The sequence below is a fragment of the Talaromyces stipitatus genome, genomic scaffold, assembly GCF_000003125.1.
Source record: "Talaromyces stipitatus ATCC 10500 scf_1105507295541 genomic scaffold, whole genome shotgun sequence".
Lineage (NCBI taxonomy): Eukaryota > Fungi > Ascomycota > Eurotiomycetes > Eurotiales > Trichocomaceae > Talaromyces > Talaromyces stipitatus.
In genome coordinates, this window is record NW_002990115.1 from 2662566 (window position 1) to 2680391 (window position 17826).

The 17826-nt window shown below is 47.1% G+C and overlaps 7 protein-coding genes across 9 annotated transcripts; 3 read left to right on the forward strand and 4 right to left on the reverse strand.

Moving 5' to 3' along the window:
- Nucleotides 1-745: 745 nt before the first annotated feature.
- TSTA_033070 (uncharacterized protein) lies at nt 746-2389 on the reverse strand. 3 transcript variants are annotated; one of them, XM_002480448.1, is made up of 5 exons: nt 2319-2380; nt 2251-2267; nt 2167-2190; nt 1703-2115; nt 746-1625 (listed from the first exon to the last, which is right to left on the reverse strand). In XM_002480448.1, exons 1-5 carry the CDS (start codon nt 2329-2331, stop codon nt 1061-1063), a joined length of 1032 nt encoding a protein of 343 aa, XP_002480493.1. In that variant the 5' UTR covers nt 2332-2380; the 3' UTR covers nt 746-1060. The 3 variants fall into 3 exon arrangements, with proteins under 3 accessions (XP_002480493.1, XP_002480494.1, XP_002480495.1); XM_002480449.1 differs by having other exon boundaries at nt 2162-2190; XM_002480450.1 differs by having other exon boundaries at nt 1703-2190; nt 2319-2389.
- Nucleotides 2379-3493, forward strand: TSTA_033080 (uncharacterized protein; the record flags this gene model as incomplete). The annotated part of the gene is made up of 2 exons (XM_002480447.1): nt 2379-2472; nt 2538-3493. The coding sequence occupies 2 exons, from the start codon at nt 2379-2381 to the stop codon at nt 2990-2992; spliced, it is 549 nt and encodes a 182-aa protein (XP_002480492.1). The 3' UTR covers nt 2993-3493.
- A 936-nt stretch (nt 3494-4429) lies between these two features.
- TSTA_033090 (uncharacterized protein) lies at nt 4430-7012 on the reverse strand (the record flags this gene model as incomplete). The annotated part of the gene is made up of 2 exons (XM_002480451.1): nt 4430-4468; nt 4532-7012. The coding sequence occupies 2 exons, from the start codon at nt 7010-7012 to the stop codon at nt 4430-4432; spliced, it is 2520 nt and encodes an 839-aa protein (XP_002480496.1).
- A 4203-nt stretch (nt 7013-11215) lies between these two features.
- On the forward strand, nt 11216-12240 carry TSTA_033100 (pyridoxamine phosphate oxidase family protein). The gene is made up of 2 exons (XM_002480452.1): nt 11216-11758; nt 11856-12240. Exons 1-2 carry the CDS (start codon nt 11232-11234, stop codon nt 12151-12153), a joined length of 825 nt encoding a protein of 274 aa, XP_002480497.1. The 5' UTR covers nt 11216-11231; the 3' UTR covers nt 12154-12240.
- A 1218-nt stretch (nt 12241-13458) lies between these two features.
- On the forward strand, nt 13459-15236 carry TSTA_033110 (sugar transporter, putative; the record flags this gene model as incomplete). The annotated part of the gene is made up of 5 exons (XM_002480453.1): nt 13459-13540; nt 13595-14101; nt 14167-14536; nt 14597-14744; nt 14808-15236. 5 exons carry the CDS (start codon nt 13459-13461, stop codon nt 15234-15236), a joined length of 1536 nt encoding a protein of 511 aa, XP_002480498.1.
- Nucleotides 15237-16145: 909 nt separating this feature from the next.
- TSTA_033120 (uncharacterized protein) lies at nt 16146-17051 on the reverse strand (the record flags this gene model as incomplete). The annotated part of the gene is made up of 2 exons (XM_002480454.1): nt 16146-16755; nt 16814-17051. The coding sequence occupies 2 exons, from the start codon at nt 17049-17051 to the stop codon at nt 16154-16156; spliced, it is 840 nt and encodes a 279-aa protein (XP_002480499.1). The 3' UTR covers nt 16146-16153.
- A 434-nt stretch (nt 17052-17485) lies between these two features.
- TSTA_033130 (uncharacterized protein) lies at nt 17486-17746 on the reverse strand (the record flags this gene model as incomplete). Its single annotated transcript, XM_002480455.1, has 2 exons — nt 17486-17580; nt 17668-17746. The coding sequence occupies 2 exons, from the start codon at nt 17744-17746 to the stop codon at nt 17486-17488; spliced, it is 174 nt and encodes a 57-aa protein (XP_002480500.1).
- Between the last annotated feature and the right edge of the window lie 80 nt (nt 17747-17826).

Consider the following 17826-nt stretch of genomic DNA (forward strand, 5'->3'; position numbering starts at 1 on the left):
TTCATCAGGTTGGTCATTTCTTTACGAGGAAAGATTATATGAAGATTATAAAGTAACTTGGCCTGAATGGTCTTCTCGTCAACAGTGTACAGTCATCCTTTCTCGGCCGGGCATCAGCCTTGTCTTTATACTGGGTTTCAACTCTTCGAGTCTTCAACTTCGGCTACTACGTAGCTACGTAGGTGACATGGGCGATAAAATCATAAACAAGGTTGAACCAATCACCAGATTCTTTGGCATTTCCCAAAGAGGGATAAGTTGAGCCTCAGGGCTGCATGACACCGGCTCGTAGACGCTGACAAAGGAATCATATCCGAAATCAATATCACCGGCCGGCTTATAAATGGAGTGAGACTTGGACGAATCCCTGGGGGCAGAGGGCGTCACCCGCGGCGCAAGGGTCTTCGTTGCGGGTTGGGGGCACTTTTGTTATCATGACTTAGCAACTAACACTCAATATACAGATTTAAAGCATTTCCCCAAAGCAGGGTATATAGTATGCAGCCAATCGCACCGCATAAAGTCATGCCTCAAAAAGGTCAAGCTTGCGTGCCAAGATTCGACCGTTTTTATTAGACTTTTGGTTAAGACAGACCTAGACGTGCCCTAAGACCTTCTGTAAACAGCGTAAAGGTTCGCCAAGACACTTTAAAGCATGTGTAAGGCCATTTACCATATTGGGAGCTGATTACGTATTCATCCTCTAGGCGATTTAATAAGCAACCCCTAACTGCACATGCTGTGGTTATTCCTCCAGTAGTAGCGGCCGCGACACTCCCCGCAGCACGAACACGTAGCACGGATATCTGTCCTTGGATTCGGATCTGATACGGAAATACCTGTTAAGGTCACTTAAGGTACCAGCACAAGTTTTAGAAGCCGAACCCAATAAGCCGGTTATCTGGCCCTAGCTCCCCGAGTGACCTCTAATATAACTCAGTTTTCGGGTGTCACATAGCGCCCGGCAACATAATAATGCGGATATCTGACCCCAGATTCGGATCTATACCTCCATAATCGTATAACCGACCAGTTATCACATACGTAATTGCTCCAAATCTCAATCATTCACGGTGATCTCCCATGTTCGTAGATCGTCTCGAACATCAAATTCGGAAATCTCGTGGGTAGCCTTCGAACTCTTCCAAGCCTTCTCCTGGAACGAGCTCTCCAGACTGCCCCGTCCACTACCTCCACCGCTACTACTTAGCATACTTTCCGTATCTCGCAGATCTGTCCTTGATCGACTACTCATCACGCTTTTGGGTCTTTTATTGTTCGTGTTGCCGTCTGCCCGATTCTCTTGGACTGTAGTACGAGAAGCGGTATCGCTTATGCTACCGTCATCATCGTAATCTGCGCGCTCTGATCGCGCTCCCGATCGAGCAGAAGATCGAACTCCGCGGCCACCAGCAAAGATGTCTTCGATTAATTGGTCTGGAAGCAGCTCGTCGTCTTGAGTGGTCCATGATGCGGCCAGTGTGCGACGGTACATGTCCTGCAAATCCCCCGTTTCGCGGCTGGCGTTGATGGATGGGAGACTACCCGGTTCTTCCGTTTCCCCATGCTCTGGTGGAAGGATGCCGGCGATGCCGCCAAATACCATGGCTGACTTGAGAGGGGGTCTGCGCCATGTCAGATGGAATAACTTCACAGAAGGGAAAAAAGAACAAAAGAACACAAAATATGATTTGAAACTGACGTGATATAGTTTTTATCCCCTTCAACCTGCCGCATCAATATCCCCACTTTGAGAGTACTATTGATTTTACTATCCTGCATCAAATACCTCCTCACAATCCCATTCTCATCCTCGCTTCTATCGACATATTCGGCGAGATTGAGCTTGATGTTGCCCAACGTGATGCGATCCCCGCGACCTCCCGAAGAAAATTCTTGGATTATCTCGAATGAGATGTCACATTCTTGAAGCATGTGGTTCCGATCTATTGTGAGTTTAACAGGTATCGCTTTCTCATAGTCCCATGATGCGCGATGGTCTTGAATCACAGCTCGATCTGTGTGGCCGCGGTGTTCGGCGGCTATAGAGGATGGGAGATGCCATTTCACATATGACGTCCCGGCAACCAGGGGGATATTATTAAGGTCGATTATCTGCACCTGTATTAACAAGATTTGTGCGGTATGAGATGGTACATACCATACACTGAGTTTGAGCTCGAATCTCGGCTAGATCCCTGCTCGTTAGTAAGCGGTCAACCTGCTCTATGACAGGACAACTTCACTCACTCTTCTATTTTTTGGTACTGTCTCGTGTAAGCACAAGTCTGATAAGCGGGAGGGAGTTGAATGCTTACCAAAAGCCTGCATTTTGAATATGTCCTGAATAGCCTTTATGGATTACAATTGGTACTATGATGAATTACTCAAAGGTCAACAATGAATGGGGATGTGACGCAGTTGAAGGCGATCACGAAGGCGGTGTAGCAACGACCGGCAGAAAATGGAGACGTCACCGCTTCAACTTCGCAACTCTAATTCTGACATTCACATCTGCTTAACTGCACAAATAATAGACGACAAACCGAAATCGCTTGATATCAAAGAGCATCGAAAAGAAATGAGCAGACTACCTTCCCCTCCATCCGAAGAGGATAATGCTAGACCCCCGTCTCGCGCCCTCGACCCCGTGCCACTCACCTCTTCCATCCGAACGACCCCGATCCATCCCCAACTACCAGACATACGAATCCCGGACGATGCAAAAATACCATCTACTCACTACCACCCAGTAACATGCGAGCCACTAAACATCGCCGAAATCCAACCGCAACTCCAACACCTACGTAAAGAGTACCCGTCGATGACGGCAATGCTCAAGGCGCGCGAAGATGCCGTGAAGGAAATCAAACAGAAATTGGAGGAGAAGGACAGGAAGAGGGATGAGATCCAGAAGGCGTTGGATAAGAAGGTTAAAGAATGGGATGTGGAGTATAAGATTTTGTCGAAGTATCAGGCTTCGAAGAGTTAGGTTTATGATAGATGCTCGAACTCGGCTTCCGGGAGTGACATCTCCTATCTTTGGCTGAGAGAAGTACTCATCTCATCGCTGATGCGCATGTAATATTGGCGCATGTGATCAGGCAGTCTTATTCATTGTTTCGCACCACAGTGCGACTAAATCAAGAATGTCGGGATGGCCTACGAGGGCTTCCGAAATCCTGTCAACACTCGGCACGACACGGCTACACGATCCATGCGAACGTGAGAAATCGAAGATCGACAGGCAATACACGAACAATAGTTCAACAACAACAACAAGAACAAGAAATATCCAGCTGTCTAATACCTTCCGCCATGAAATCAACCAGCACGTGCAAATCGGCATTTTTACCGATCCACAAGCTCTGTTCATAACCCCGAAAGAGCTCCAATCCGTACTTAGCTACACTACTACGGGCTTCGAGCTGGACAAAGGGGAAATCGGCACGATCTCACAGATAAGTAACACAATCACATGTCAAAGACACGATGAGCTCGCACAGATTACTCCATATGTATTACGTACCATAGCAATACGTAGCCCAATTATTTCGTCAAAGTGATCGACAATTGACCCATAGTACGTAATGCGCAAGTATTTGCGGGCTCCCACTAGTATTTGCGCGTCGCAATCACTCAAGCCGAATAAAACTCATCGGACTCGGCTGTCGCCAAAGCCAAATGTGAAATTATCGGGAAGTCCGACTCGGGGTTCGGAATCGTACCTAGCTAGGCTAGCATATAACTAAGGACATTCCCCAGCAATTCCATTCAGATACGTATAAAGAATGAATAAAAGAACTTGATTTTGAAAATCTAATGATTAGGACCTAATCACCAATCTGAAAGACTGGAGTGTTCTCCGTTTCCCCCCTATTCCATGAAGTTATGTACCTTTTCTGTTCTGAGTCTGCTTCCGACACGCGAAAATCGGTCCGAAGGCATTGCATATTTACTTTGACCAATGAGACGTCAGGACATCGGACAGCTGCCGAGGCTCTTGAGGTCTTTCTTCTCTCAACTTTCTTAAGACACAGTTCTGTCTTCGTCTTATATTCTACAGTTGAATTAACACTTATTAAATTGACAACGACGAAGAAGACATTCGATATATACAACTCTCAATTGGTATGTGCCCTATATATGTATATATGCCATTCACATTATATCATTATGCCATTAATCCGGGACGAGAAAAATAGACATGCCGGAACGAGAAACACAAACATTATTTAAAGGTATGTTTTTGTCTTTTTCTTTTCTTTTGGAGAGTGATTTTTGTTCGAGTGTTGGTCGTTGACTCGTCATAATCATAGATGCGTGGGTGATGATACTTTCTCATAAATGTCATGGGAAGAGAAAGGGAAAAACAAAACAAAACCACCGGGATGATGCAATCAGGGATACATTAACCTTCCCAAACTCCTTACAAAGCGTTTATGAGGCTGCTCAGCAATGGCAGAAGCTGGAAAAAAGTTAGCATGCTGAATCGTCAACGGATGGATTGGAAGGGAAGGGAATGGGTTACCTGGTAGACATCACCAATAAGTGAGCCCGTTTCATTGACGAATGTAGGCGTCAAGAGGTCACCGGCATTGTTTAGCAGACCGCCAATCTGGGCCAGGAGATCAGGTGTGATGACTGGAGCGACTTCAGTGATAAGGCCACGAGTATCATTGACAAACGTGGGTGAAAGGAGGTTGGTAGCATTGGTGAGGAGGTACTCGATATCCTCAATGTTATCCTTGGACAACAGCGGTTTGACCATCGCCAAGATCGGGCCGACTTCGCCGAGCAGAGGTGCTGCATCACCAATCAAGCCACTTGTCTCGTTGACGAATGATGGTGTCAACAAGTTGCTGGCGTTGGTCAACAGCCATCCAAGCTCTTCGATGTACTTGGGTGTGATCAATGGTGAGACAGTCGCGAGGATAGGTCCAGCTCCGTCGATGAGATCCCGGGTCTCGTTGATGAATTTGGGTGTCAAGAGGCTGACAGCACCGCTGAGTAGACCCTCGAGTTCTGCAATGGTGGTGTTGGTCAACAACGGCTTGACCATAGTTAAGATCGGGCCAACTTCGCCGAGCAGAGGTGCAGCGTCGCCAATCAAGCCACTTGTCTCCGAGACGAAGCTTGGAGTCAACAGCTTGGTGGCGTTGGTGACTAGATACTCAATATCCTTAGTGTTCTCAGGAGTGAGCAGACCGCCGGCAGTTGCAAGCAAACTCTCAATTTCTTGAGTGTTGGAATCGCTCAACAAGTTGCCTGCATTGGTCAACAGTGTTTCAATGTTATGGATGCTCTTAGTGGTCAACAAGGGCTGAGCGGCTTGGAGAACAGGGCCGAGTTCACCGAGGAGTGGCGAAACGTCACCAATCAAGCTCTTGGTCTCGTTCACGAAGTCGGGTGTCAGCAAGCTATTGGCGTTCGACAACAGTGCTTCAATCTCTTTGGTGTTGTCAGCAGTCAACAATCCGTTGGCGTTGCTCAGCAAGGTCTCAATCTCCTTGGTATTATCCGCAGTCAACAAGTTGTTGGCGTTGGACAGCAGTGCCTCGATCTCCTTGGTGTTATCGGCAGTTAACAAGCCATTAGCATTGGTGAGCAGAGTCTCGATAGCCTTCGTGTTATCCGCGGTCAACAAGTTATTGGCGTTGGAGAGCAAGGCCTCGATCTCCTTGGTGTTCTGAGTCGTCAACAGACCATTGGCATTGGTGAGGAGAGTCTCGAGTTCAGAGATGGTCTCATTGCTCAATAGTGGCTTGAGATCATTCAAGACCGGTGCGACTTCAGTGATAAGAGACTGGGTGTCCTTGACGAACTCTGGCGTCAACAAATTATTGGCGTTACCAAGCAATGATGAAATGGCCTTCGTGTTGTCAGCAGTCAACAAGCCGTTGGCGTTGTTGAGCAATGACATGATGGCCTTGGTGTTCGAGGGGGTCAACAGGCCATTGGCGTTTGTGAGCAAGTTCTCGAGTTCGGAGATAGTCTGGTTGCTCAAGAGCGGTTTGAGATCATTCAAGACCGGCGCAACATCCGTGATAAGAGCCTGAGTGTCCTTGACGAACTCTGGCGTCAACAAGTCGGCAGCATTGGTTAATAGACCCTCGATTTGATCGACAGTCTTCGAGTTCAGCAATGGACCCAACTCATCGATCAATGGCGATACCTTGCTGATCAAGTTGGTCGTTTCATTGATGAACGTTGGGTTCAATAGCTGTTCAGCAGACGTCAACAAGTTCACGAGCGATGAAGCAGTACTATTGTTGATGAGCTGATGCGCGACAGCAATAATCTCCTTAGTCTGATCAGTGGTAGGCGCATCTAGGAAGTAGGCAAAGTTGTGAATGAATGACTCGAGGTCTTTCAGTAACGTGGGGCTCAGCAAGCCGGTGATACCGCTCAGAAAATTCTCGAGATCAGTGATGAGATTGCCGAGACCATTTGAAGTGGTGCTGCTGCCACCTAACAAACCACTGAGGAGACCTGCAAGGTCACCAGCGCTCGCAGAAGTTGTCGTGCTAGGTTTAGGGCTGGATGTGGTGGATGAGGAGTCCGAGGCGGCAGCGGTGCCGGATGGCGAGGTCTTCGAAGTGCCGGAGGCTGCGACAGAGCCGCCGACGCTGGTGGCAGCATCGGACGCGCTGCTACCAGCTGCAGCCGGGGCAGTAGGAGCAGCTGCAGTGCTATCTGCTGCCGACGGTATGGGAACGGAGACAATGGGTGCTGAAGTGAAACCAGCAGGGTTGGCGGCTCCTGTATCCGAACCTGCCGCTGATGTGTCGGCAGGAGGTGTAGGGGAAGCTGGAGCAGGTGCGGTTGATGCAGCAGCCTCATTTGGCCCTTGTGCTGCTGGAGGAGCAGTGGTGCTGGTTACACTGGTCGAGATGACCGCAGCGGCGGCACCTTGAACAATGCCAGAAGAAGAGCCATTTCCCACAGCTGGGGAGCCAACAGCCAAGTTGGCCAACACTGCGGTAGTGGCAATTGTCGAGAAGACGCGCATTGTGATAGTCGAGGTTGGTTCACACGCACGTACAGCACACTCTCAATAGACCCCTGATTGCAGCTGCCACCCTCCAATTGTCGAATTCGTCGAGTGAAAGACGAGCGGAGAGAGTCAAAAAGGGACTGCAAGCTAAGTGAAGCTAGGAATTCTCTCCTTTTTATTCCTCGGACGTTCAAGGGACCAAGCAGGGAAATTAGCTCCATCTTTGCCCCGGATGCCCACATGGAGCTTTCTGGGGGTACCCTAGACCAGGCCGAGGGAGCTATTGACCCGCATGGCACATGTGATGATCTTTGTTTCCTCTCTTTCTAAGTCTCCTGCCTGAAGGAGTCACCAGAAGCATGGAGATGATGTCAACGCGCCTCAGCAAAATCTGAGCTTGGCGACAGCCACGGGCTCTCAACTTCCCCTCTCAGGCAGAATACACTAATTATCCGCCGCATGCATAGTGCAACTGTACAACTATGGAGTTTTGGTAAGATCAACAGCACGACGAACTCTGAATGGGCCATTATCACTAGTGCACAACACGGTGCCTGCTAGGCTATACTAGTTCCGAGGTACTTGGGCATGCTATCCCGGATTCATCGTTTCCCACGCAAAGTTGTGCGATGAAGTAGACTAAGTAACCACAACGGCAGCATGCAACCTGAGCTCACATTGTTCTTGCGAATAGGATATCGGAGCTTTCGTTGGCGAACAGATCTTCTGTCGACAGACGGAACGAACACGACCCTTGTCAATAGGAGCATGACACGCGCGAAATTGGAGCAAACTGATAGACTGGCAGGGGTAGCTGCGCTGGTCTAACCAGATGAGGTTGATCAAAGGAATTAGCTCGAGCAAAAAGTGGAGGGATGGGGTCTTTTTACGGGATGATGGCTGCGGGGAGCAGAGGAATTTTTGTCGCATGCCAGGTGAGTTCGTTGTGCTCAATCCACGGATAGCTCGGGTGTAGTTCGTAGAGGAGAGTCTGTCGGGAGAGGTTTGTAAGTGGTAACTATACAATTGATAAAAATCACGAGTTGTCAATTATGGTGGTGGCACCTTCCACAGGGAAGGAAGGCGCCTTCCCCATTGTTTACTCCCAGCAACACCAACACCAAAAATCTTTCCATCTTACAACCAACATGACTGTCAGTGTTGATCTGTCAGATCATGCTCTCGTGACTACATCTGTGCTTTCTCTCGACTAATAACGTTCTTATCGCAATTTGAAAAAAAAAAAAGAGAAAAATTATTACTCCCTTTCACCAAGTGGAGGTACGTCCTTCTGGACTCTGTACACCGAAAGAAAAGCGTCGGCAAGACCTGGACTTTGGCATTGTGCCTGTTAGTGGACTGACCGGGGATGCTCGACTCGTCAACTAAACAACCCAACCCAAGTGGGGTAAACAATGCTGATCGTTATGAGACCATTCCTAGTTTCGGCATCTTCTCTGGCTGAACTTTTCGGCACAACATGTGAACTCGACTGCAACCTTGGTGGAGGCGGCTTAAACTAGCTCGAGCTTAACGCTTCCATCTTGAAGCTTGAGACTCTTGGCCTATTCGGACAAACCGAGGAACATTACAGGCTCATCGGAATCGAGGAATCGAGGAATTGAGGAATTGCCCATTGGCTCACTTCTACGTTCAAGTTCATGGCCGTGGCACGATGTTGGTTACTGGCACCGGCTTATCCGGCTCTCGTGGCCGGGGAATCGCAGGATTACCAGGAGGACCATCGCTTACCACATGAGTCGGATACAGATCTTCATGGATGGAACGAGCTTCGAATTGGGGATGTTGAATTATGTCAAATCAGAGGCCGGGTTGAACTAGGGGATCCTTTGAAGCTGGATGGAATTGTATGACTATACGATGGCCAGCCAGATACGGAGATACTCTCGGTGTTGATGTCCAGATTCACAGGGGCATTGGCTTTTTGAGCACGGGACCGTTCTCACGGGTTAATTACCGGATTAAGTAAGATTTGCTTCATCCTTTTCTTCCTCGGTGGATGGTGACTCTTTCTAATCTAAACCTTTCAACACCGCAGAATAATGTAGTACCTAGAACGAGATTGAGATCTCGGGACGTGCTTTGCTACCATCAGATGCACAAGCATTACCGCTTTGCAGCTCTCTATTTGAACCCTATCTGCCATTTGACACAGCTAGACAGATTTATGTGAAGATCTTATACAGATTATGGTCTAAATGACCGTCCGGCGCGGGAGACTACAGAAACTGGATACCTTCGTGCATCTGATGTAGATCCTTAGAACTTCGAGTCGAAATTAGACGAGAGAATTCTTCCGCTTATCCAACGTTATCGACTTGAAAGAGTACGTATCTCAAGGCCCACAGTGTACGGACTCCAGAGCAAGTCGATTTGACTTTCTGTGCCCATGGGGTTCATATCCCGCCCCCGCACTTTCAGCCTTCAACCAACAACAGAGTTCACGAACTGAAGTTTTTCAACTCTGAGTTCCGTGGCATTCAATGGCGATTGTATCCCATTCAAGCAGTGTTCCGGGCCAGAACTCAACAAAGTAAGGAAATGGTCATCTCTTTACTCCGGTATCTAAGACATGCAATATCACCAAATAATGATCGCCATAACAAAGTCCACAATAACAATAGTCGAGGACTAGCATCTCCGTACCCTGTACGTACTCCTCCTTCCAGTTCTCCCGAGATAACTAGAAAAGGGAAAAGGAATGGATTTCGCGAGTCATATTCTCCCCTGCAATTGACTAATTTAGTTGGGTACCTACTAACACAGTTGATCCAATCGAGATCATGAAATAAAGCCACCAGAAGAACATGAACTATTTCAACCCTCGTACACATTTCCTTGTTTTTGTGACTATCTCTAGCACCAGCCACCAACATTTACTGCCTTAATTCACGGATCCTGTTAATAGCCACTGACATCACTCGCTCTCTTGTTTTTCTTTCATTATCGAAGTAGAAAAGGTTATGCCTATTATAGGGAAAGAAAGTTGGAGCTTACAGCTAAAAGTCTAGAAATTCTCACTTGTTATACGTATTAGAGAGTGAGTGCAACAAAAAAATTAAAGCGCGAACCGCGATGAACTCGGGTATTTTTTAGGTCCTTTTGCAGAAATCGACCGATTAGGGTTTTAGAAGTTGCAAAAAAGACTTGCCCAAAACAGGAATCGTACACCGACTACCCCAGTCGGGCATTATGGAAATATATATAGTTTTCACTCTGTTTTCTCTTGCAAGCTGACTATCTTAGTATTTGTTGAAATAATTTGTGGGATGTATTTAATGGTCATAGAATAAGTATCAGATTGTCCATGGTACAGTAGAACCTGGCTATAATGAGCAAAAGGCCTCTCGGGGCCCGCGTTAATATATCTAGGAGTGAGTTCAATGCAGTGATAAAGAGCATCTCCAATATGCTGATTCATGCCAAATGCCTCCAATTGAAAAATAGCCACTGAAGGTAGAACAGTATTGCTGAACGTGGGTAACCGATGAACAGCAAACATCAAGTATAAAGCAAACCGGAAAATATCCGATGAACATCCATGAAGCGAAATCAGAAAAAATGGTGAGAAGGCGAGTGCCGTGGATATAAGTGGCTGGTCACGACGAAGACGGCGAAGCGCGAAAGAAAGCAGGTTGGAGCCCCCTTTTCTCTTCTTCCTGTTCTTCTGTCAACTTTCCTTGGCTCATTCGTCTCTGCTTCAGAGGAGACAGCGGACAAGCATAGCTGGATAACTTCGTCGACTGTCGATCGTACGGTCAAAGATCCTTCCAGATGATATCCGGGCCATTTCTGGCTGCGCGATTCGTCCTTCCAGAAAAGTATGCCAGTCAGATTGCTGAGGAGTACAGCCAGGCGTTGAAAGTGATATTGGACCTGGGCTTAGGAATGGCTGTTCCGGTGGTTGTGCTCGATCTGTGAAGTAGTTTAGTATGGTAAAGACTGACAAGTAAACAGACTTTGAAAGGAACACCATCAGTTTAGAGAGGAGAAACACCTCTAGTCTATTGATTTATTGCAACTTCACCAAGATAAGAAGATGCTCAAAATCCTAACAAAGTGAAATCTCTCTGATTGGTCGACGACTCCGACTCCGGCATTGACTCGCATAACTCCAACATGACTCACTCTTCACCGTCCAAAATACCATCTCATCTCTCGTAAATATGCTCCCGCGTTGAATAAATCCGGAAATAAGAGAAACAAAAACAAAATGGGTGCATTCTATGAAACAATCCCCCAAAACATCTACACCTGGATCCTGGCCCAAAAGATCTTCTGGGTAGCCACGGCCCCATTATCAGGAACCGGGCATGTCAACGTCTCTCCCAAGGGTGGCCCTTACTTCGGCCTGCTAGACGACAAGACCTTCTGGTACTTAGACATAACCGGTTCCGGCAGCGAGACAATCAGCCACATCTACGAGCCCGGCAATGGTCGTATCACGATTATGTTCAATGCCTTTGAAGGTGCTCCACGCATTGTTAGACTGTGGGGGAAAGGCAGGGTCCTGGAGAATAATGGAAGTCGAGAATTCACAGAGTTTGTGGAGCGAAATAACGTCAACCTCGTAACCGGGACCAGGTCGATTATTATCGTGGATATTCACCAGGTTGGATCTTCGTGTGGGTTTTCGGTGCCGTTTTATGAGTTTAAAGAGTTTCGGGATACCCTGATTGATTATCATGTTAAAAAGGAGAAGAGATATAATGCTGGGAATGAGAAGGAGAGCTTTCCGAGGTTTGTTATGTCTTCCCTCGATTAATTTTTTTTTCCCAGTCCAACTCTGCTTTTTTCCTTTCTCTTTAACTGACCAATGTCACTCATCCTGGGTTAGGTACTGGGCATCCAAAAATACATGGAGTATGGATGGTCTTCCATCCATGAAGACAGCACTAGCGGTCAGTGAAGAAGAGAAAATCAAGCCGGTGGGAAAAATGGTTGGCCCACTGGCCCCAAAACATCCAGGCATACCAAGCCGAGAACTAGTAGTAAAGCATCAACGATCACGAGCTGCCAATTTACAGTCCTCCTTGTTGTTACTTGTGGCTTTGTTGAGCTTCGTACTGGGTGTTGGGGCTACGCTACTTGTTGGTAGTGACAAGATTATGTATTGGTTTGGTGTCTCTTCCTAGGTTGTCAACTCAGGGCCTTCGGAATTGGTCAGATATTGATAAACCATATTTTGTAGCCGTCGCAGCAATTGTATTGGGACATTGGGCCGAATCGTATTACACCTAATAAGCTCTCCTCCAATAGCTCCCAAAAGAGAAAAACCTTGGCTTTAGCTTAAACCCTTTTGTAGAGAAAAGTAGAAGTCGTACTTGGATGAAGGACAGTACGAAACTACGCATTATCCACGATTTCTATTTCATGAGACCGGTCCGAAACTGCTTGGTTTCTTTCATGAATATCCATCAACCACGTTTATTATATCAAGTTATTACTTGATATCAATGATACCAGGGAACCATCATCGACACATTGACCCTAGAATAAGCATTAATGCCGACTTGGCGGGCTTCTCTCTAGGCGGGGAGATACGAGATACCGGGCAGAAGTCCGTGATGGTTATAAACCCTAACACTCGGAGATGGACCGAAATTTACTGACAGCCGGTAACCCGAACTACGCACCATCATTCTTCTTCACGTCCTACTCTCTATTGTTCGGTCTCTCGGAGATCTGAGATAGAGCTTATTTTCTTTACATCCTCTTGTCTGCACACAGTATTTTTATTGCACTTTCTACCTCGCAATACAAGTATTCTCCGTTGGAAAGTCGGTACAATTTCTCGGCAAACCTTCCCCAGTCACCCCGGACCTTATCACCGGGCCTCAACTCCAGTCTCTTATACCAACCAGCCCATGTTTCTCTTATAGGTGGTATCTCCATGCGGAGAAAGGTTGGGGGTGCACACCAGGAACCCCCACGGCCTCCATCTTCCCTCGGATTTGCCTGCCAATACAATACGCAAATAGCCCTACGTCTATATACTCCGTGAGGGACATTACTCGAGCTACTCCACTCGTACTCATCCTTTCCATAGGAAAGAGAAACTAAGCGAGTCATCTGCGAAAGCTTGATTTATAGATTCTCGTGTTTGTTCATTTTCTTCAGATTTCATGTCTTCCATGCTTGGTCTGTGGAGTACATACATATAGCCTGGAGTGCTTGATGACCCCGGATGGGGTTTTGAGACCTGCATACGGAGTAGTTACTTATGTAGAAGACTGATCTTGCTAAGATGGGTTAGCGAGAGTATACTAAATATTTAAATGAACAAGCTTCCCCAGAGATCTGACGCCGCTGATCTTTTCCTTTACTTTCCTCAGCGTTCTAAGATCGTGTAAAACCGGTCGCATCTATATTCCTCCTACTACCTGGGTAGACCGCTTTTTACTTTCAATTCCCCTTGCCTTAGGGCCTGCTCGATCAACATGGGCCCTTATCTTGGCCTCCGGGGCATGCCCCTGGTGATAGCCATCACCGCCGCTTGTTCTACTGGTTTCTTACTCTTTGGTCTGTTCGACCTCAACACTATCTCTTGGAAGGACATCGCTGACTCTCATATAGGATACGACAATGGCGTCTTGTCAGGCCTTACAACCGACGAACTCTTTCTCACAATAATGGGCAACCCCAACTCCACCTTACTCGGCTTTATCGTGGCCGTCTATGAACTTGGCTGTCTCGTCGGAGCTCTAGCCTCTTTCTTCTGGGGCGAAGCTCTAGGTCGTCGTTGGCTAACCGTCTCCGGCGCCGTATGGCTCATTATTGGTACCGTGATCCAGTGTGCATCGTATGACCAAGCGCAAATGATTGTGGGCAGAATCGTGACTGGGTTCGGTATGGGGTGTATCACTTCTGCGGTCCCGATTTGGCAGTGTGAAACCACACCCGCGCATTTGCGTGGGAGGACGATGGCGATTGAATTGTCATGTTTGATTGTTGGTATCGTAGTCGCTTATTGGATCGATTACGGTGCAAGTTCGTACACGAATGGGTTTCAGTGGAGGTTCCCTATTGCGTTCCAGATTGTGTTTGCGATTATGTTGATTGCTATGTGCTTTTTTCTACCCGGTATGATTGACACGCACCTTGACTTAGACGAAATACGAACTGGCAATGCTGACTCTTTCGAGCAGAAAGTCCAAGGTGGCTTGCAAGTCATGGTCGTGAGCAGGAAGCTCTTGAGATTATCTGCCTTCTTCGTGACGGCAACCCGGGGGATGAAAATATTCGCGCCGAAATGGCGGAGATTAAAGATGCCATTGCTCTTGAGGAAGAGGAAGCCGGTAGCTGGAAAGACTGCTTTCGTGATGGAGGCGTCATGGGCTGGCAGCGTGTTGCTATTGCGTGCTCAGCGCAGGCTCTGCAGGAGTTTACTGGCACCAACATCATTACTTACTATGCTCCATATGTTATGGTGAATAGTGTCGGATTGAATGCTCACCAATCCTTGTTGTTGTCTGGAGGTCTTCAGCTGTGGTTCCTTGTTGCGTCTATTCTTCCTTGGTATGTTCACTTCTTCCCTGGTCTAGGTCTCAATTGCACTGACCAATCTTTTATTATTAGGTTCTTCCTTGACAAGATTGGACGTCGCAAACTTTTCTTCCTCGGCAGTGCCGGTATGGGTGCTTGCATGTTGATATCCGGCCTGACGATTCGTGCCGGCGGCCATAATAACGGTATTGGCGCCGTGGTAGTTCTCTACATGTTCCAAGTAAGACCCGCTTTATCCTAAATATCCCGTCGAGCTACAGTAATGCTCATAAACTCTCAAAAGGCATTCTTTACCTGGGGCTGGATGTCCAACATGTGGGCCTACCCTAGTGAAATCCTTCCCATCCGTCTCCGACAAACCGGCTCCGCGCTATCTGTCGTCTGGCAATGGCTCATCACCTTCCTCGTCGTCGAAATCACACCCGTGGGAATCCAAAACATCGGCTGGAAACTTTACATTGTCTTTTGCATCCTCAACTGGGCCACTATCGTCGTCGTCTACTTCTTCTATCCCGAGACGGCAGGAAAGACGCTGGAGCAAATCGATTTCTTGTTTGCCAGTCAATCGAGTTTGAGGCAGGTGGTGAAATTGAGTCAGAGGAAGGATTTGGATGAGATGGCTGCTATTAGGGAGGCGCAGGCGCAGGCTCATCAGCAAAAGTTGGAGGCAAAGCAGGTGGAGGATGTTGATGCTGGTGAGACCGTTGAGTAGCTATGTTCCAAGGTCCCTTTAATGGTCTCTATTAGGTATAGAAAAGGCTGGGCTAATTATACCGAGAAAGATGGTTAGGGTTTACAAGCAAGTCTGGGATTCGCATGTTGTGACGAGTTAGGGCTATCTCAGTATTTATCGAAATAATTTATGAGAGATATTTAATTAGTAGCTTCCCAAACTCGTCAAAGAGTGCATATGCTGCTTCGTCTTCTGGACCAACCTTCTAGTTATTTGATACGTGTTGGATTAGCTAAGCTGATTCAACCAATCAGACAGAAGGGATTTGTCAGCCAATAATAGCGAGCCACACACTGATCCACCGAATAGGGGGTAAAAAGATATCTTCCACCTGGACTGTACTTAGAGACAAGAAGAAGAATGACAACAAGGGGATCAAGGATTCCATACTTGTGCATACATAATTTGATACGTTGAGATAAACTGCTAGAGATTGTTACATACAATCCAACAATACGCTAATCCCAATCCGGATGCACTGACTAAATCTTTGAATCCTCGGAAAAGCAACATATCCGCGAGAACAAGAGCGCCAAAAAGCAGACTACATTTTGGAGTCAGGATTGTTATTTATTCCGTAAATCCGTGAATTTCGCCACTACGTTTTGTATATAAAGAGGATCAGGATGTGTATCTAGAGGGGATTTTAGAGTGTGCAAATCAGAGTCAATTATTCCTCACCCAAATTGTACGCTCCTATCAAAGCCTAACCCCGTTCGGACTAGTACCAAAAGATTCCAATAATCACTAGTCATCACGTGATTTTATGACCATATTCTTTACAAGAAGTAATTAAAAAATCTTTGATATTGATCTTTGATATCTGAATTGAAAAAGAAAACAAAACACTTGCATCCTTAAGTGAGATATATGCTTTGTGGTTCCAAACGTGAATGTTACAGTCCGCCATCCTTGTACTGCTTCCACCAATCCCCCTTCAGATACATCGTCTCACTCATTTCCTTATACGGACTTCCCTCAGGACAAAACCTATACCGATCTAACTCCCGAAAACCCTCCTCATGAATCTCACCTACGTGTCTCCAACACGCCGTATGATCCCGCGCCCACTGCTCCAACTGCTCAAAATCTCGACACATCCGCACCTGTCCTAGTCCACTCTTCTGGTTCGGCTGGAAGCCCGTATATCGTGGCGTGTCATCTGCATTACACATAGCCTCATCGCGAAGGACAAGCAGACAGTGTTCCAAATGACCGAAAGGTGAGCTCTGGGGTTTCCCATCGCGAAACTCTATGAGAGCCGTCCGCATGGTCTTCACACAGTGGAGGTTGTGGTATGCATTGATGAGGTAAATTCCCTTTTTGTTGTCCCATGGAAAGCGCTGGGCGCGGGGTAGGCCCTTGGAGCGGGCGTACGTGTCTGATAGCGCGATGTTACCCAGGTCGTAGCTCGTTGCATCCCATAGAGCGTCTTGTTCAGTGTCGTTGACCGCTGTATTGGGGCCCCACGGTCGGGGAACTGTCCGGGCTAAACCGGCTGGATTCTATGTTAGGACTTGTAGCCTACTAGGTGTAAAGGAATCTGGAAGACAAACCGTATTCTGAGCGATACAGTGGATGGGGCGACTCGTGCCGAAAAATCATTATACCCAGGAGAAAGAGGTTGACCACGATCGAGAGCACCATTGGAATCTGTAGCCTATTGCTTTTTGCTGTAATTTTGGAGATCTCGCTCGAATCTCCATTTATTAATTTGTCCTCCACATCGCCACCGTACTCTTCAGCCTCAGCACGGCCGGAATTCGGTACTTTCAGGTAACCTTGAAAAAACATGTTCACAGTATAGAGTATGATGGAAGCTTTGGGGCAAGGCATTTATTAAATAGACAAGTGGGGACCGGTGGACATACTTTTTGCCAACTTCCCAGAGTTAAAGGATCGTTCCTTAATGGCATTACGACAGGGCGTGGCATTTGGTGGAAATAAGGCCTGATGAATCGCATACTCAGTCGTCATCTGAATGAATTCTCGAGTAGGTCCCGTCCAAATGAGGGATCTGCAGTTTTATCTTAATTTCTAATAGTGGTTCTAATAGTGTTTATGATCTACTCGCACTTAATTGCCCCATAAACTAGAAAATTGGTATTGGTATGTGATCAGACCCTGGATTATGATACATCAAGTTGCAGGTTCTAGTTCTAAGTCCCTCCAGCCAAAAGGTCATAAGGTCATCCAACACACCAAGGTTTGTTCAGAATATCTTGGGTCTATCTGAGGTCTGACTGGGGAGTTGGCTCTGCTCCGGTCTCCAGAATCTCAGCCTTCCAACTGGCCTCGTCGCTCAACTCAAAAGGCTCAGCGGCTGTAATTGGCATTAACCCATGTTTCCATTGACAAAATTAACTAATCTCAGATATCAAGGAACTTGAAAATAGAAAGTGAGCCTTACAGCGAGCAACGTCCAGCGGGAGGGCAATGGCTCCAGTCAAGAGGATGACAAGGGAGATGAGTCTGTAGAAAGACGCCATGTTGACCACGTAACGATTCGTATCTTGGCAGAGGATGTGGAGAATAGAATTGGTTCAAATAGGAATTTTGTTGATGCTGG

Excerpts from the sequence above, each read along its gene's own strand:
- TSTA_033070 (XM_002480450.1), bottom strand. Across the intron at positions 1,626-1,702 it reads GGGGATAAAAACTATATCAC|ACCCCCTCTCAAGTCAGCCA; the intron begins GTCAGTTTCAAA and ends GACATGGCGCAG.
- TSTA_033100 (XM_002480452.1), top strand. The coding sequence starts at position 11,232 with ATGGGTGCATTCTATGAAACAATCCCCCAAAACATCTACACCTGGATC. Across the intron at positions 11,759-11,855 it reads GAGAAGGAGAGCTTTCCGAG|GTACTGGGCATCCAAAAATA; the intron begins GTTTGTTATGTC and ends ATCCTGGGTTAG.